The sequence below is a fragment of the Vanellus vanellus genome (assembly GCF_965231255.1).
Source record: "Vanellus vanellus genome assembly, chromosome: 10".
NCBI classification, from domain to species: Eukaryota; Metazoa; Chordata; class Aves; order Charadriiformes; family Charadriidae; genus Vanellus; species Vanellus vanellus.
The window spans coordinates 1456671-1470154 of NC_138915.1; the positions used below are offsets into that span (position 1 = coordinate 1456671).

At 46.3% G+C, this 13484-nt stretch overlaps 1 protein-coding gene across 1 annotated transcript in view; it reads right to left on the reverse strand.

Moving 5' to 3' along the window:
* LOC309675771 (SLAIN motif-containing protein-like) overlaps positions 1-11302 on the reverse strand; it is a gene marked incomplete at its 3' end in the record, with an annotated part of 28744 nt that extends 17442 nt beyond the window's left edge. Inside the window, exons 1-3 of the mRNA XM_082488155.1 lie at positions 11285-11302; positions 10195-10288; positions 7971-8698 (exon numbers count right to left, since the gene is read on the reverse strand). Coding sequence (XP_082344281.1) covers positions 7971-8680 — 710 coding nt within the window. The 5' untranslated portion in view covers positions 8681-8698; positions 10195-10288; positions 11285-11302. The remainder of the gene's footprint in view (positions 1-7970; positions 8699-10194; positions 10289-11284) is intronic.
* Positions 11303-13484: the final 2182 nt, after the last annotated feature.

The window sequence follows — 13484 nt, forward strand, 5'->3', positions numbered from 1 at the left end:
GTTTGGGTGTGAAGCACGTTGTGTTTAAATGGCAAAAGGTTCTGCTTTGAATATTTTCTTTTGTCAAATCACACGTGACAATGAAGAGGTTATTCAGATAGGTACAAGGCCGAATACAAAATTCAGAAAGTAAACTCTTGGGCACATATTCTCAGTTTGATGTCTTGAGGTTTTGCTGCATAACTTATTAAACACAAATGAGATTTTCTTCAGCTTCTGTGAGGAAACCCTTAGATAAAGCCTCTTTAGCTTCTGCTTACTAGTGTGTGTTTCACTTTCCCGTATAAAGTATTTTATGAAATGCACCTCTGTTAAGAGCCAAGTAGTTTTAGTTGTGCAGCAAAAATGAGATTCTTCTTCCATTAAGGAAGTAGTCACTCAAAAATAAATTTGTGGGATTCTTTGCACTTTGTTCTGACATATTCCAATGTACTAAGAGCAGAGCATCTTCTAGAGATACTATTTTTCTTTTGGAGTCAATGTCACTGGAGGATTTATGGGCATTAATGGCCACTATTGTTTGATATCAAAAATAGTGTTTTAAATAAAAAACCCCAAGAATCTAGAAAATACTACGACAACTTTCTCAACTTGCACACTGCACTGAAAAAGCATCTTCACAATTTAGTAACGCATCAGATGAATTATAAGTGCCCAAGCCAGTATCGCCTGAGAATTTAAGGTCCTAATCACACAGAATATTTGCACGAGTAAATCTATAGAACATAAGAAGAGAATTCAGGCTGCAGAAAGCTCTATAACGAGTACATTAGTAAATTAAAATGAAAGTGAAATGAACCTCAGCTTTTAAGACCCGTGCTTGGTTTATTAGACATCTTCCACAGCACTACATTGGTACCAAAACCGGCAGACATTATACCGATTTTCAAACCTTTGAGTTGTATACACCAATGCAAGGAGGAAGAGACCTGAGGCAGCTAAATATGTTTTGAACAATTTAGGTTTGTAAGATACACCTCCATAAAGTGCTAAGGCAGGAGCTAAATTCTTCTATAAAGCGTGTATTTCAAACAGATAATGCATTCCTTTCCCTTTGCTTTATATATGAGACATCAGGGAGTTGATTTTCAGATTTATTACTGTGCTTATGATGTTCTAATCTCAAATCTAAACAGTACTGTTGAACAGAAACACCAATACTGACAATATAGTGTTGTGGAAAATCAACAGTGAAAAAATGCTGCCCAGGTCTTGAAATGATAGAAATGTAAAAGGAAAAAATAAGAAATATCCTGTGGAAAACACTCCACACAAAAACACTACAGTATTAGTCCAAGAAGAGGTTTGAGCCTTTATTCCCAAGAAACAGAAATTGGAAAGAGAGAGGAAAAACTGGACTGCAAAACCCAGAAGAGGCACCACTTTTTCATGTCTATCTAGTGACTAATCCTGCTGAGCAAAATACCAGAAATCTAGTCACAGAGTCACAGAAGCTCTAAACAGCGCTTTAGCAGGAGCCCGTGGTGCAGCCAGCAGTCTGTAAGGTGGTCAAAAGGCACCTCATGGGACAACTGAAGAGTCGTATCATATGTAGACCACACGAAGGTGCTGAGCAGCGTCTGCAGCGATCTTGCTGCACAGAAAGGCTTTCCCCTCCACTCTGGCACTGCAACCGTGCCGACAGATCACCGCCCCCACACCTCCTTTTACAGAAAGAGCCACGTGCCAAGACCTCAAGCCTGGGGGGAGGGATGCCATCCAGAGGGACCTGGACAGGCCGGTGAGGTGGGTCCAGGCCAACCTCATGAAGTTCAACAAGGCCAAGTGCAAGGTCCTACAGCTGGGTCGGGGCAATCCCAAGCATAAATCCAGGCTCCTGGGGGAATGGCTGGAGAGCAGCCCTGAGGAGAAGGACCTGGGGGTGCTGATTGACGAGAAGCTCAACATGAGCCAACAGTGTGCGATCGCAGCCCAGAAGGCCAACTGTATCCTGGGCTGCATCAGAAGAAGTGTGGCCAGCAGGTCAAAGGAGGGGATTCTGCCCCTCTGCTCCACTCTCATGAGACCCCACCTGGAGTACTGTGTCCAGCTCTGGAGTCCCCAGCATAGGAAAGGACATGGACCTGTTGGAGCAGGGACAGAGGAGGCCACGAAGATGCTCAGAGGACTGGAGCAGCTCTCCTATGAGGAAAGGCCGAGAGAGTTGGGGGTGTTCAGCCTGGAGAAGAGAAGGCTCCAGGGAGATCTTATTGCGGCCTTCCAGTACCTAAAGGGGCTCCAGGAGAGCTGGGGAGGGACTTTTTACAAGGGCATGTAGTGATAGGACAAGGGGGAATGGCTTCAAACTGGAAGAGGGCAGGTTTAGATTAAACATTAGGAAGAAATTCTTGACTCTCAGGGTGGTGAGCCCCTGGCGCAGGTTGCCCAGAGAAGCTGTGGCTGCCCCATCCCTGGAGGTGTTCAAGGCCAGGTTGGACGGGGCTTGGAGCAACCTGGGCTGGTGGGAAGTGTCCCTGCCCAGGGCAGGGGGGTGGGACTGGATGGTCTTCAAGGTCCCTTCCGAACTAAACCATTCTATGATTCTATGATTTTAAGCCTCCGCCATCAAAAGCGGTTTAACCTGAAAGGTCATATTTTGCACAGGAGTGTCAGACAAGAAGGTAGATTTTTCCTTTCAGCTTACTCTACTCCAGCACAGGCAATCACTGGGCAGGAAGACGGCTGGTGGCAAGGCTCTCTCAAAGCAACACAGAAGGGTGTTGGAGGAGCTCATCTACCCAGAGACGGTGCAGAGCGAGACAGACATTACCCAGACCATGGCAATACCTAACTGCAGCCAGCACCATCAGTAACACACGATCCCAACACGCCAGACAATCAGGAAATGTTTTTGACAAGTCACCAATACATTATTTAATGCAACGGAGCTAACTGATCCATTGTTAAAAATACCTCTAGAAGGTTTCCATAAGATGACCAGTCTGGGAAACTAAGACCTTGCAAATTCCTGTTTCTAAGTCATGTAGAGACCTGTTGGGAAGGAGAGATCCCAGGCAAACTACACCTGTGGAATCATACGAGTGGATTTACATAGACAGCAGGGAGTTAAAGTTCTCCCCCAGTTCAAAGGCCCAAGATGCCGTATTTTTCATGATGCTATATTGGTATAACACCTGAATTTTGTGTATAACCACATCCTCATTTGGTGGAACTTCTCCAGAAATTTTTTTCCTCTCTTTGAAGGTACATCAAGCTAACAACAATGATATCCTGCGATATGTTGAATTAAATGCCTTAAGACATTAACATAAAAGGCCACTGGACATGGGCCTAAGGCTGAAAACTCCTAAATAGTAATTTATTTGAACAAAACATGCTCCTTCTTCCTACGAAGACTATTTCATGGGCACCTTACTTGCTGTGCTGAAGTCCTGGATTCAAGCAGGAGACAACACAACACTAAGGTGAAGGCAGCACAACCTGTTTTCAGTTACACACAGGCTTTTGGGAAGGAAAACTGTACATGTCATGGATGTAGCAGCAATGTAGGGATTCACCTCAGTGATATGGATTCCTTCTCTTTCTCACCCCACAAAAAAACAGGACCACGTTAGCCTGGGCAGACCTGTGCATTCACGTACCTGAACTCAGCAATTTAAAAGAAACATAAAGAAAAGGTTCTGTTACATAGATTTGCTTGATTGTTATGGATTGTTTGTTGTTTTTTTTTTAAAAGCAGAAGAAAATACGTAAAATAAAAGCTTATCTGAAGCCCTATGTTAAACCACTGGCAGTTTTGCCACTGGGACGAAGATCTTAAGCAATAGCAGCAGCAGCAATACCGGGGAGACACAAACAAGGGCCTCTCTCCTCCTGTCAAGGAGAAAACCTAAAGTTGTTCAAGGTGAGGCACAGACAGAGAGTTTGGTACTCACTCCATCAAAGGAGAGGGAGGCAAAATAGTCTAATGCAGTAAAAAGGAGAAAGAGAACTGAGAAAGTTTAAGGCTTTTCACTTGTGCCATTTCTTCCTCTCTCTTTCATTCAATGGCACATTTATAAGAATGCTTTACAGTTCAGAAGGGGTTGGAATTTGAATCATTTAATCATAATTCCAGGTCAAAAATTCTCTCTCCCAAGTCTTACCAGGAAATATAACTGACAATTGGCAAAACACCAAACAAGTAGCACGGGAATGCATAACAAAACGCTGAACACAAATCACTGCAAGAAAAACAATAAACAGAAAACCACAACTTAATTCTTAGGTATGGGGAGTACCCAAGAGTGAGAAACACTAAGGAAGACAAACAAGGCAATGCTACTGCAAGCATATCTTGTTTGTTCCCTTCTGTAAGAGCAACAGCCTCTCTACAAACAGCTCAGGAGCTGACCCGTGCCGAAGCATAGCGTAAGGGAGCGAACTGGTAACCAGTAATGGGCACGCAGCGCTGAAAGGTCTAAGTCAAGCATCACGCTGAACTCAGCAGCGCAGAAAGCCGCCTTCCACTCGATTGCATCTCTGGGATATTTACAATTTTGAATAGCTATTTGAGAAAGTGACCTAAGGAAGCAAGTCAGGGGACAGACACCAAAGGAGTACAGAGTTACAGCTGCCGCAGGTGACGCAGAACCTCATGTTTCATGGGAGTTCAGTCACAGCAACCTTGTCTTTAAAACCAAAACCTTAGACCGCACAAATCTTGCTGAAGCCAAGGGAGGCTGCACAGAAAACTTTTGCACGTGCGATCCAAATAAAACCAATAATTTCAAAACAGTGCAGAGAGCACAGATCTGATGAGGAGCGCTGAGGGAGCTGGGGGGGTTCAGCCTGGAGGAAAGGGGGCTGAGGGGAGACCTTCTCGCTCTCTACAGCGCCCTGAAAGGAGGGGGTAGTGAGGGAGGGTCGGGCTCTGCTCCCCAGGAACAGGCGATGGGACAAGAGGAAACGGCCTCAAGTTGTGCCAGGGGAGGTTTAGGATGGATATTAGGAGAAATTTCTTCCCCAAAAGGGTTCTTAAGCACTGGAAGAGGCTGCCCAGGGCCATGGTGGAGTCACCATCCCTGAAGGTATCAAAGGATGTGTAGATGTGGTGCTGAGGGACATGGATTAGTGGTGGGTTTGGCAGTGCTGGGTTAACGGTTGGACTCGATGATCTTAAAGGTCCCTTCCAACCTAAATGGTTCTATGATTCTATGAAACAGAGACTCCTTTGTCACCTGCAGAGAACAGTAACAAATCCTCTGACCCACTCCTTCGTCCTTCCACCTCAGCCCTCCTACAGCAACGGTTTTTGTTGCTACCACTTTAGCTCAAGTGGCAAAATCACTGCCGTAGAGTCAACTAGAGGTTCCAGACCTACTAAGAAGTCATGGGGCATAACCACAATACCACAATAGAAATTACCCTAAAGTTTAGACCTGTTGTTAAAACTAAAATGACACAAAGATAAAAGAACTAAAGCTCCTCTTTTGGAAAGCTTCTCGCTCCCCAAGCCCTATTTTAAACACTTTCATACTTTAAAAGGATACAAAATGAGTCCTTAGTATTCTCTAAGGTATAAAGCATCAGCCCCTCTACTAGATGACAGTAAAGAAAAGGTGAGCAAACCAAAAGGACTGGGCTGTTAAAATTTATCAATTCAACAGTGACAGGAAAAAACAAAGCCACAGTGAGTTTCTCAGAAATTACCAAAATTCTAAGTATCAAAGTACACATGATAAGTTCCAACATTAGCTACAGTTTTTTTCCTGATGTATAATATTACAAAAGGGACTGCAAATGTAACCATATAATAAGCTATTCGCTTTGATAATACACTGCTTGACACATTTAGATACCATCCATCAATGTAGTAGAAAATTCCCCGTAATCAGCAAGGCCACCTTATAAAAGTTGATCCTAAATCCATATAGCATTAAGGCTTTTTCGTTGTGGTTTTTTTGTTTGTTTGTTTTTTGGGTTTTTTTGTCTTTTTTTTTTTTTTTAAAGCCCGCCATCCTACACTGTTTTCTGGTTATTGCTGATAGGAATGCATGAATATCTGCACAGACAGTACATTAGACACGTGCTTATGGAGAGAATTTAGGGTATTTGGCAATAAGCACAGCCACGCACTACTGACTGTACATACATTACTCCTTCCCCACTTTCAGTTTCACTGAAGAGCTCTAGAACAAGAAGCCATTGTAAAAGCAGCTTCTTGTTTTACCAGGTTTGTTTGACAACAGGGAAACAAAACAGATGGAAGCAATGCAACATGATCAAAGGTAATTTATGATAATAGAACTTGCACAAGAGTTCCATAATACCACCTTTATTTAAGCTCCTCGGGGCACCTCTTTTTAATCTATTAGCATATATTAACCAAATTTGACAAGAAAACGGATGTGTCAAAACCAAGAAGATCCTACAAGGCCTAGCGAGAAGGGTACCTGGTAAAGAAGAATGACCTTATTAGCCACCAACTCAAGGAAGGGTTAATAAACTGAGCCTCTGGGTGCAGAACCTCTCCTGATTGCACTGGAAAGTATTCACTGCCTGTGTAAATCTCAGATTCTGTCTGGTTTCTTTACCAAGTGAATATAGTCTGAAGAATCTCTAGTGTCACAGGCTATATAAACATGAATATAAAACTAGCTGTTTTCATTAACGTGGAAATAACAAAGCCTGTCTTCCAAATTCAACCTGATAAATATACTGCCTTACCTTTTTTTTTATTATAATTTTGGGGGGGGGTGGTGGTTTTTTTTTGTTTAAGAAATCTGCTCAAAATGCTGTTTAGGTATGCTAAAGAGTTTCAATGATAAAGTTAGAGCCAGTATTTGGGTTTTAAAAGAAAGCTTGCAAAGAAAAAAAAAAATTCATGCCTGGCTGTGGAAGTTAAAACCAAATGAGAAGTCACTTGCACCACCTGCAGCAGGAGAGGTGCGCAACGAACTGTCTGAATGCCCAGGAAAAGAACACTTAATAAGAAACTCAGTTTTGAAGAACACTTCCAACTTTATACATTCCTTTCCAAAACTAACTACTGCTGAAAATCAGTCTTCCCTCATTTGTCATCTCAAAAATGCTTTCCCCTGTTTCTAACATAACCTTGACTTTCCACTTGAGCTGACGGCATTACATTATGGAGCTCCAATCCATTAACAAACAAAAGTTTACCTTCACTTCTAAAAGCTAACGAATTTTTAGAGTGTAAGATTTGTTTTGTACTCAGCAAGCATTCTGCAACGCTATCTTTGCTGCCAGATCCATCTCCAGCTACTCAATTTTGAAACACAATTTGCAGATCCCTGAGGCTATCCTACAAAGTCCTAAAATTAAGAACCCTAGGTAAAGCTATTGCATGAGCTGGAATTAGCCCCAAACTTTAACTAGCTTTTGAAGGGCATGGGAAATTAATCTGCTGCTTTATAAAACAAATTCTAAACAAGGCTGCTGGTGGCGAGTCCTACAAAGAAAGGTCAGCTAAGGATTACATCATTGATCTGTTTCAGTTCATGTCTCTAAACAAAAGAAACAGGTTAACTGCAAAGAAACAGCATTCAGGAAATGGAAGTGATTTGTCTTCTTAGATACGAGCAAAAGCCACTAATTCCAGATGGTCTAAGGTCTCAGTTTGTGTTTTACAGAATTCTTATTTAAATACAGTATTTGACAGTTATGTACAAAGTTTAAAAACGCCATTATTCATTCATCTGAGTGCATTATACATAAATAAACTAACAGGGGAAGGAAGGTTTTCTGTGCTTGCTTTCAGGAAGAAAGGGGGAAAGAGAAGCCCTATAGTTAATCTGACTGTTGGTTTTTTTCTAAAATAATGCTCTGGCATAATGGTCTTAAAAATCAGAATAGCCAATAATGAGAACTGCATTCTTGCTGCTAAAAACCAAAGCACTGTATAGAAATCACTTCGTATCCTTAAAAATTATTGCACACCCAAACACAGAAACTCCCAACTGCAGCAGCGTGAGTTCCTTACATTACTAGACTTTTGAAATACGTACCAGCTATCTTCTTCTTCATTGCAATTTTCAAGTTCTAACACTTTCACTTCATCCAGATGTGTGTTATTCGAAAGACTGTCTAGATCTCCACATTTTTCATTGGGATTTTGTTCGTTTATTTTGACTGAGGAATTAATACCTGCAATGACCAAGTTTCCCATAAGCTCTGTGCTATTACTTGTATCCACACGTGAAGAACACCTAACGTTATCATCGGCCTTTGTTTCCACCTCACACGTGCTGGAAGACAATTCCTCAGCGGCACTGTTGCAACTATACTGCATTTGGGCATCTATGTCTTTTCTCAAGCAGTTGTTCTCTCCTTCCTCTTTTCTCATTTTGCTTAATTGGTTGTGCAGATCTGCCATTATTTGCAATTCTTGCTTCTCAGTTATCGCGTTGATGCTATTATTAATTTCCATCCCGTTAAGACCGGAGTCATGGTTATCCACACCAGTATGGAGCTCGCTCTGCATGTTTGTCCCAAGCATGCTCCTGCCACTCTTCATTCTTGGGTGCTGATTCTGGATCTCCAGTCTCCTCACCAGCTCCCGCAGCTTTCGCACCTCCTCTAGCTCCGGGCCAACCTCCTCGGACGCCGGCTCCGTCTCAGGGCCCATGGCACAGTTCTCTGTTGAGTCTCGTCCTAAGTCAGGCTCCAGAGCATGATCCTGCTGTATGACCGGGGCATTTCCAGGCACTACCATCATCCAAAGTGCACAGTTTCACTGCAAGACATGAAAAACGCATAAAAGCTCCACAAAGATGCACAATATTTTAAGCAAACTGGAATTAAACACCAACATTTCTAACTTTTATAAGCATAAACTGATTACACTGGCATACGAGGTGCCTGAATTTAAAAAAAAAAAACTATTGAAAGGGAGCAACTGAAATTAGTATGAAACATTTCAACAAACGCAAATTACTTGTTTTAAGCAGCTAGGATGTGCAACTATTGTGCTACAAATTAGACTGTATAAAAGGAAGCTGATTTAATCACGCACAATAGTTGAGCTTCCATCTGTTTACAAACAAAATACATGAGAAAAGCCCTGACTGAGCAAAGTCAGGAAACATAATTAGCAAGGTGCTGACGTCAGACAATGACAGCATCAAGAAAATGGTAAAAACATCCTTTGTTCATTACCAGGTTTATCCTGGAAAAGAAGAAAAAACTTGAAAACATTTCTGTATCAGCTGATACCAAAGACTAACGACAGGAACTGCAGTTTCTGTGGTACATGAAAATAAGTCTAACTAATGTTTTAACTGGCGTATTTCCCTGTTACAACTGAAAAATAGAGAGGCAAGCTCCCTGATGCAAACACAGCAAAAACAGAGGGGAAAAAAAAAGAGATATATATCATGCCATAGATTACATATTCCAGTAAGTTTCACAAAATGAAGCCACCTCTCTGCTTTTCCTGTCTTAAGTGCTACTATTCATCCTGTGGTTGTGTTGACTGAGGAAGAGTGTGCAAAGCCCCATTGCTCAGGCAGCTTTAAAGTGCACAGGTATTCAGGCTTCCCAAAAGCCATAAAATAATGCTGGTGCACTTAACATACAAGTTTACAACACTTACAGAATAATAAGCAAACGCTACTTTTTCCATCTCACACTAGTGATTTACACGAGTTTTCAGTTTCAACGCGTGCATTCATTTCTGAATTGAGTCTTTATTGAAAAGCCCCTAATAAAAGATTAACGTTCCACAGAGCAAGTAAAATAGACTCCCCTAAAAAAAAAAAACATAAATCCTTTCTATTTTGCAGAAGGAGGGCAAATAGATCAACTGACAGAGAGAAGAAAGAGTCAGAGGACACAGCCAATTCAAAGTTTAAAAGATTTGATGCAGGCATTACAACTGCACTTGAAGCCTGATTTTTTTTTGCGGCTGTAGGTGTTCTTCCCCCCTCCCTTTGCTGTCTGAAAAATTTCTCCTGTTTTTAAGGCCTAACTGCCAGCGGGCAGAGGAAAGCGCAAAAATTAAACAAAGTACACACAGCAAGCAAGGTTAAAAATACAGACAACCCCCAACCACACCTCAGCATCTCCCTATTACTTGGTTACTTGTAACAGCAGTAGCTGAGTACGTTTCCTAAAAAATATAGTTTTGTGGGGTTTTTTCTTGACAGTTTTTTATTTATTTTGGTCCTCTACATGCAAGATGAAATTTTTAGGCTTACGCTTGAATTAATAACGAACACGAACAGCACTTACGAAGAGCCGTAAGTCAACAGAGCGGAGCGCGGCGCACTCGAAGCACGGCTTTCCAAATCATGCCTCGAAGGAGCATCGCCGAAGTCACTGCGACCTGGGGGAAAGAGAAATTGAATTGGTAGTTACCGAGTAACCCGATCCCTACTCGTAAGCCCCCGATCCAAAAAAATCTCCCTGCACGCATCCTCGCAGCTACGGAACCATCCCCTCTCTCGCCAAGGAGCGATTCCCAAAGATGTTTCAATGCTCAGTAGCTTGCCGAGGACGTGCCAGCGGGGAGTTTGAGAGTTCTACTGCCAAAGCAAAACACAAGGACCCAAGGGGGGAGGGAAGGGGGGGGGGCGGGGGAAGCAATGAGCTCCATCACCCGAAAAATCAGTTCCCCTCCGAGGGAGGCGCAGCAAAAAACTGCTTTTTCATTCAGGGGGAGTGGGGAGGAACAGATATTAAAACGTTTTAGCCTCCTCCTACAACCAGTAAGTCTAAAAAGCAGCCGAATAAAGCTGAAAGGATAGAGGAGGAAGAAAAGAATGTAGATCTGCAACACTTGATTTCATTGTGGAACGGGCAGAAAAACAGAAACAGAGAAAAAGGAAAAAAGGAGCCACATTTCAAACCGTTGCTGCGCCGGAGACAATAATTTGGACTTTTTCAAGCAGACATCCGGGTTTTTGCCGGCAGGTTAACGGGCTCTCCTTCTCCTCACCGCCCGGGGGAGGGGGACGGGGACACACAGGCCTCCCCCGCCCCCCCCCCCCCGGGGCTCCCCACGGGCGGGCCCCGCCGCGGGGGGGGGGGGGGGGGGTGGTGGTGTGTGTGTCCCCGCGGCGTGGACAGCTCCCGGTGCAGGGAGAGGGCCGGCGGCGCTGAGGGAGGGACCGGTGAGAGGGGGGAGGAGGAGGGTAAGGGCGGGCAGAGGGCGGCGGCGGCGGGGACAGCGGTGGCCCCGCCGGGGGGGTGTCCTCCCTGAGGAGACGGGGCTGTGAGGGGCCGAGGGCGCGACCCTCACGGGGCGCGGCCGCTGCGCCCCGAGAGCTCCCGCCGCCCACCCTCCCCTCCTCCCTCCCCTTCCCCTCCCCTCAGACGGTACCTGCCGCGGCCGCCGATGGACCCCCCGCCCGCTCCGCCGCCGCCGCCTTTCTCCGGGCGAGGCGCGGGAGCACCGCTCGCCAACGGCGGGAGACACTCGCCACCGCCGCCGCGCGCGCGTTGGGGCTCCGCCCCCGCCCGCCCTGAGGGGGGGCTGTGCGCGTGCGCGGCGGCCGTGGGGGGGAGCGCGGCCTCGCGGGGGGGGGGGGCGCGGAGGGATGGGCGGACGGACACGCGTCTCTCCGCAAAGAAATACGCGAAATAAAGCTCGGCCGGCGCGTCCCAAAGCTGCGTAAGGGCTCTTCAGGACGTGGTTGTTGCAGGCGACGATCGCGACATGGGCATTCTGTTCACATCCGCCTCACAAACGCGCGTGGTGGGACCCACCGTTTCGGCGCTGGGGAGGCCCCACCTCGAGTGCTGCGTTCAGTTTAGGGCCTCTCACGACAGGAAAGACATTGAGGCGCTGGAGTGTGTCCAGAGAAGGGCAACAGAGCTGGTGAGGGGTCTGGAGCACACGTCTGATGAGGAGCGCTGAGGGAGCTGGGGGGGTTCAGCCTGGAGAAAAGGGGGCTGAGGGGAGACCTTCTCGCTCTCTACAGCGCCCTGAAAGGAGGGGGCAGCGAGGGGGGTGTCGGGCTCTGCTCCTGAGGAAGAGGTGATGGGACAAGAGGAAACGGCCTCAGGTTGCGCCAGGGGAGGTTTAGGATGGATATTAGGAGAAATTTCTTCCCCAAAAGTGTTGTCAAGCACTGGAAGGGGCTGCCCAGGGCCGTGGTGGAGTCGCCATCCCTGGAGGTGTTTAACAGACGGGCAGACGCGGTGCTGAGGGATGTGGGTTAGCGGTGGGTTTGGCAGTGTGAGGTTGATGGTTGGACTCGATGATCTTAAAGGTCCCTTCCAACCTACACGGTTCTGTGATTCCATGAAAATTGCTGTGTTGGAGCTGTGGATTCTATGATTATTGAAATACACCCCCTGGCATCCTCTAATAAGTGTTACATGTTTTCTTACAGTCATCAACAAGCGCTACAAGCGGAATGTAGAAGTGTTCAAGGCCAGGTTGGACGGGGCTTGGAACAACCTGGGCTGGTGGCAGGGGGGTGGAACTGGATGGTCTTTGAAGGTCCCTGCCAACCCAAACCATTCCATGGTTTTATGATCCTATGAACACCGGGTGTAGCACCAGCACGGGTGAGGGTTCGATCTGTGCTGAAGGTGGCATCTCCACATGTACAGTGTGCTGGGGACACCTCCACGCCTGCTCAGTCCCTACCATCACAGCTCATAGACTTTAGGTGATGTCTATGTGATTTCATGTGAAATAATCTGGTTGAGGTTTGTCCCCACCAGCAGTGGGTTCGCTAGTGAAATAAGAGGTTGTTCGTGTCTTTGGAAAATAACGTGACCTCATCTGTCACGTAGGAGAAATCTGTGTGCAGATCATAGAATCATAGAATCATAGAATGGGTTGTGTTGGAAGGGATGTTAAAGATTCTAGTTCTACCCCCCTGCCCCAGGCAGGGACACCTCCCCCCAGCCCAGGTTGCTCCCAGCCCCATCCAACCCGGCCTTGAACACCTCCAGGGATGGGGCAGCCACAGCTTCTCTGGGCAACCTGCGCCAGGGGCTCACCACCCGCACAGCAAAGAATTTCTTCCTCATATCTCATCTAAATCTCTTCCAGTGTAAAACCATTCCCCCTCATCCCATCGCTCCCCTCCCTGACCCAGAGTCCCCCCCCCAGCTCTCCTGGAGCCCCTTTAGGCACTGGAAGGGGCTCTGAGGTCTCCCCGGAGCCTTCTCTTCTCCAGGCTGACCCCCCCACCTCTCCCAGCCTGTCCTCCCAGTAGAGGGGCTCCAGCCCTCCCAGCATCTCCGGGGCCTCCTCTCGCCCCGCTCCAACAGCTCCGTGTCCTTCTGCTGTGGGGACCCCCCGAGCTGGAGGCAGCACCGTGGGGGTTCTCCCCAGAGCAGAGTGCAGCAGAGGGGCACAGTCCCCCCCTCGCCCTGCTGGCCACGCTGTGGGGGATGCAGCCCGGGGTGCCGGGGGCTCGCTGGGCTGCCAGCGCACATTGCCAGCTCACATTGAGCTTCTCATCCACCAACGCCTCCAAGTCCAGAAGACCCTGCCTCCACAAATACCCAGGGATACCAGGAAAAAGGAATATCTACATCTTTAATTAATTCATTTTTTTGTT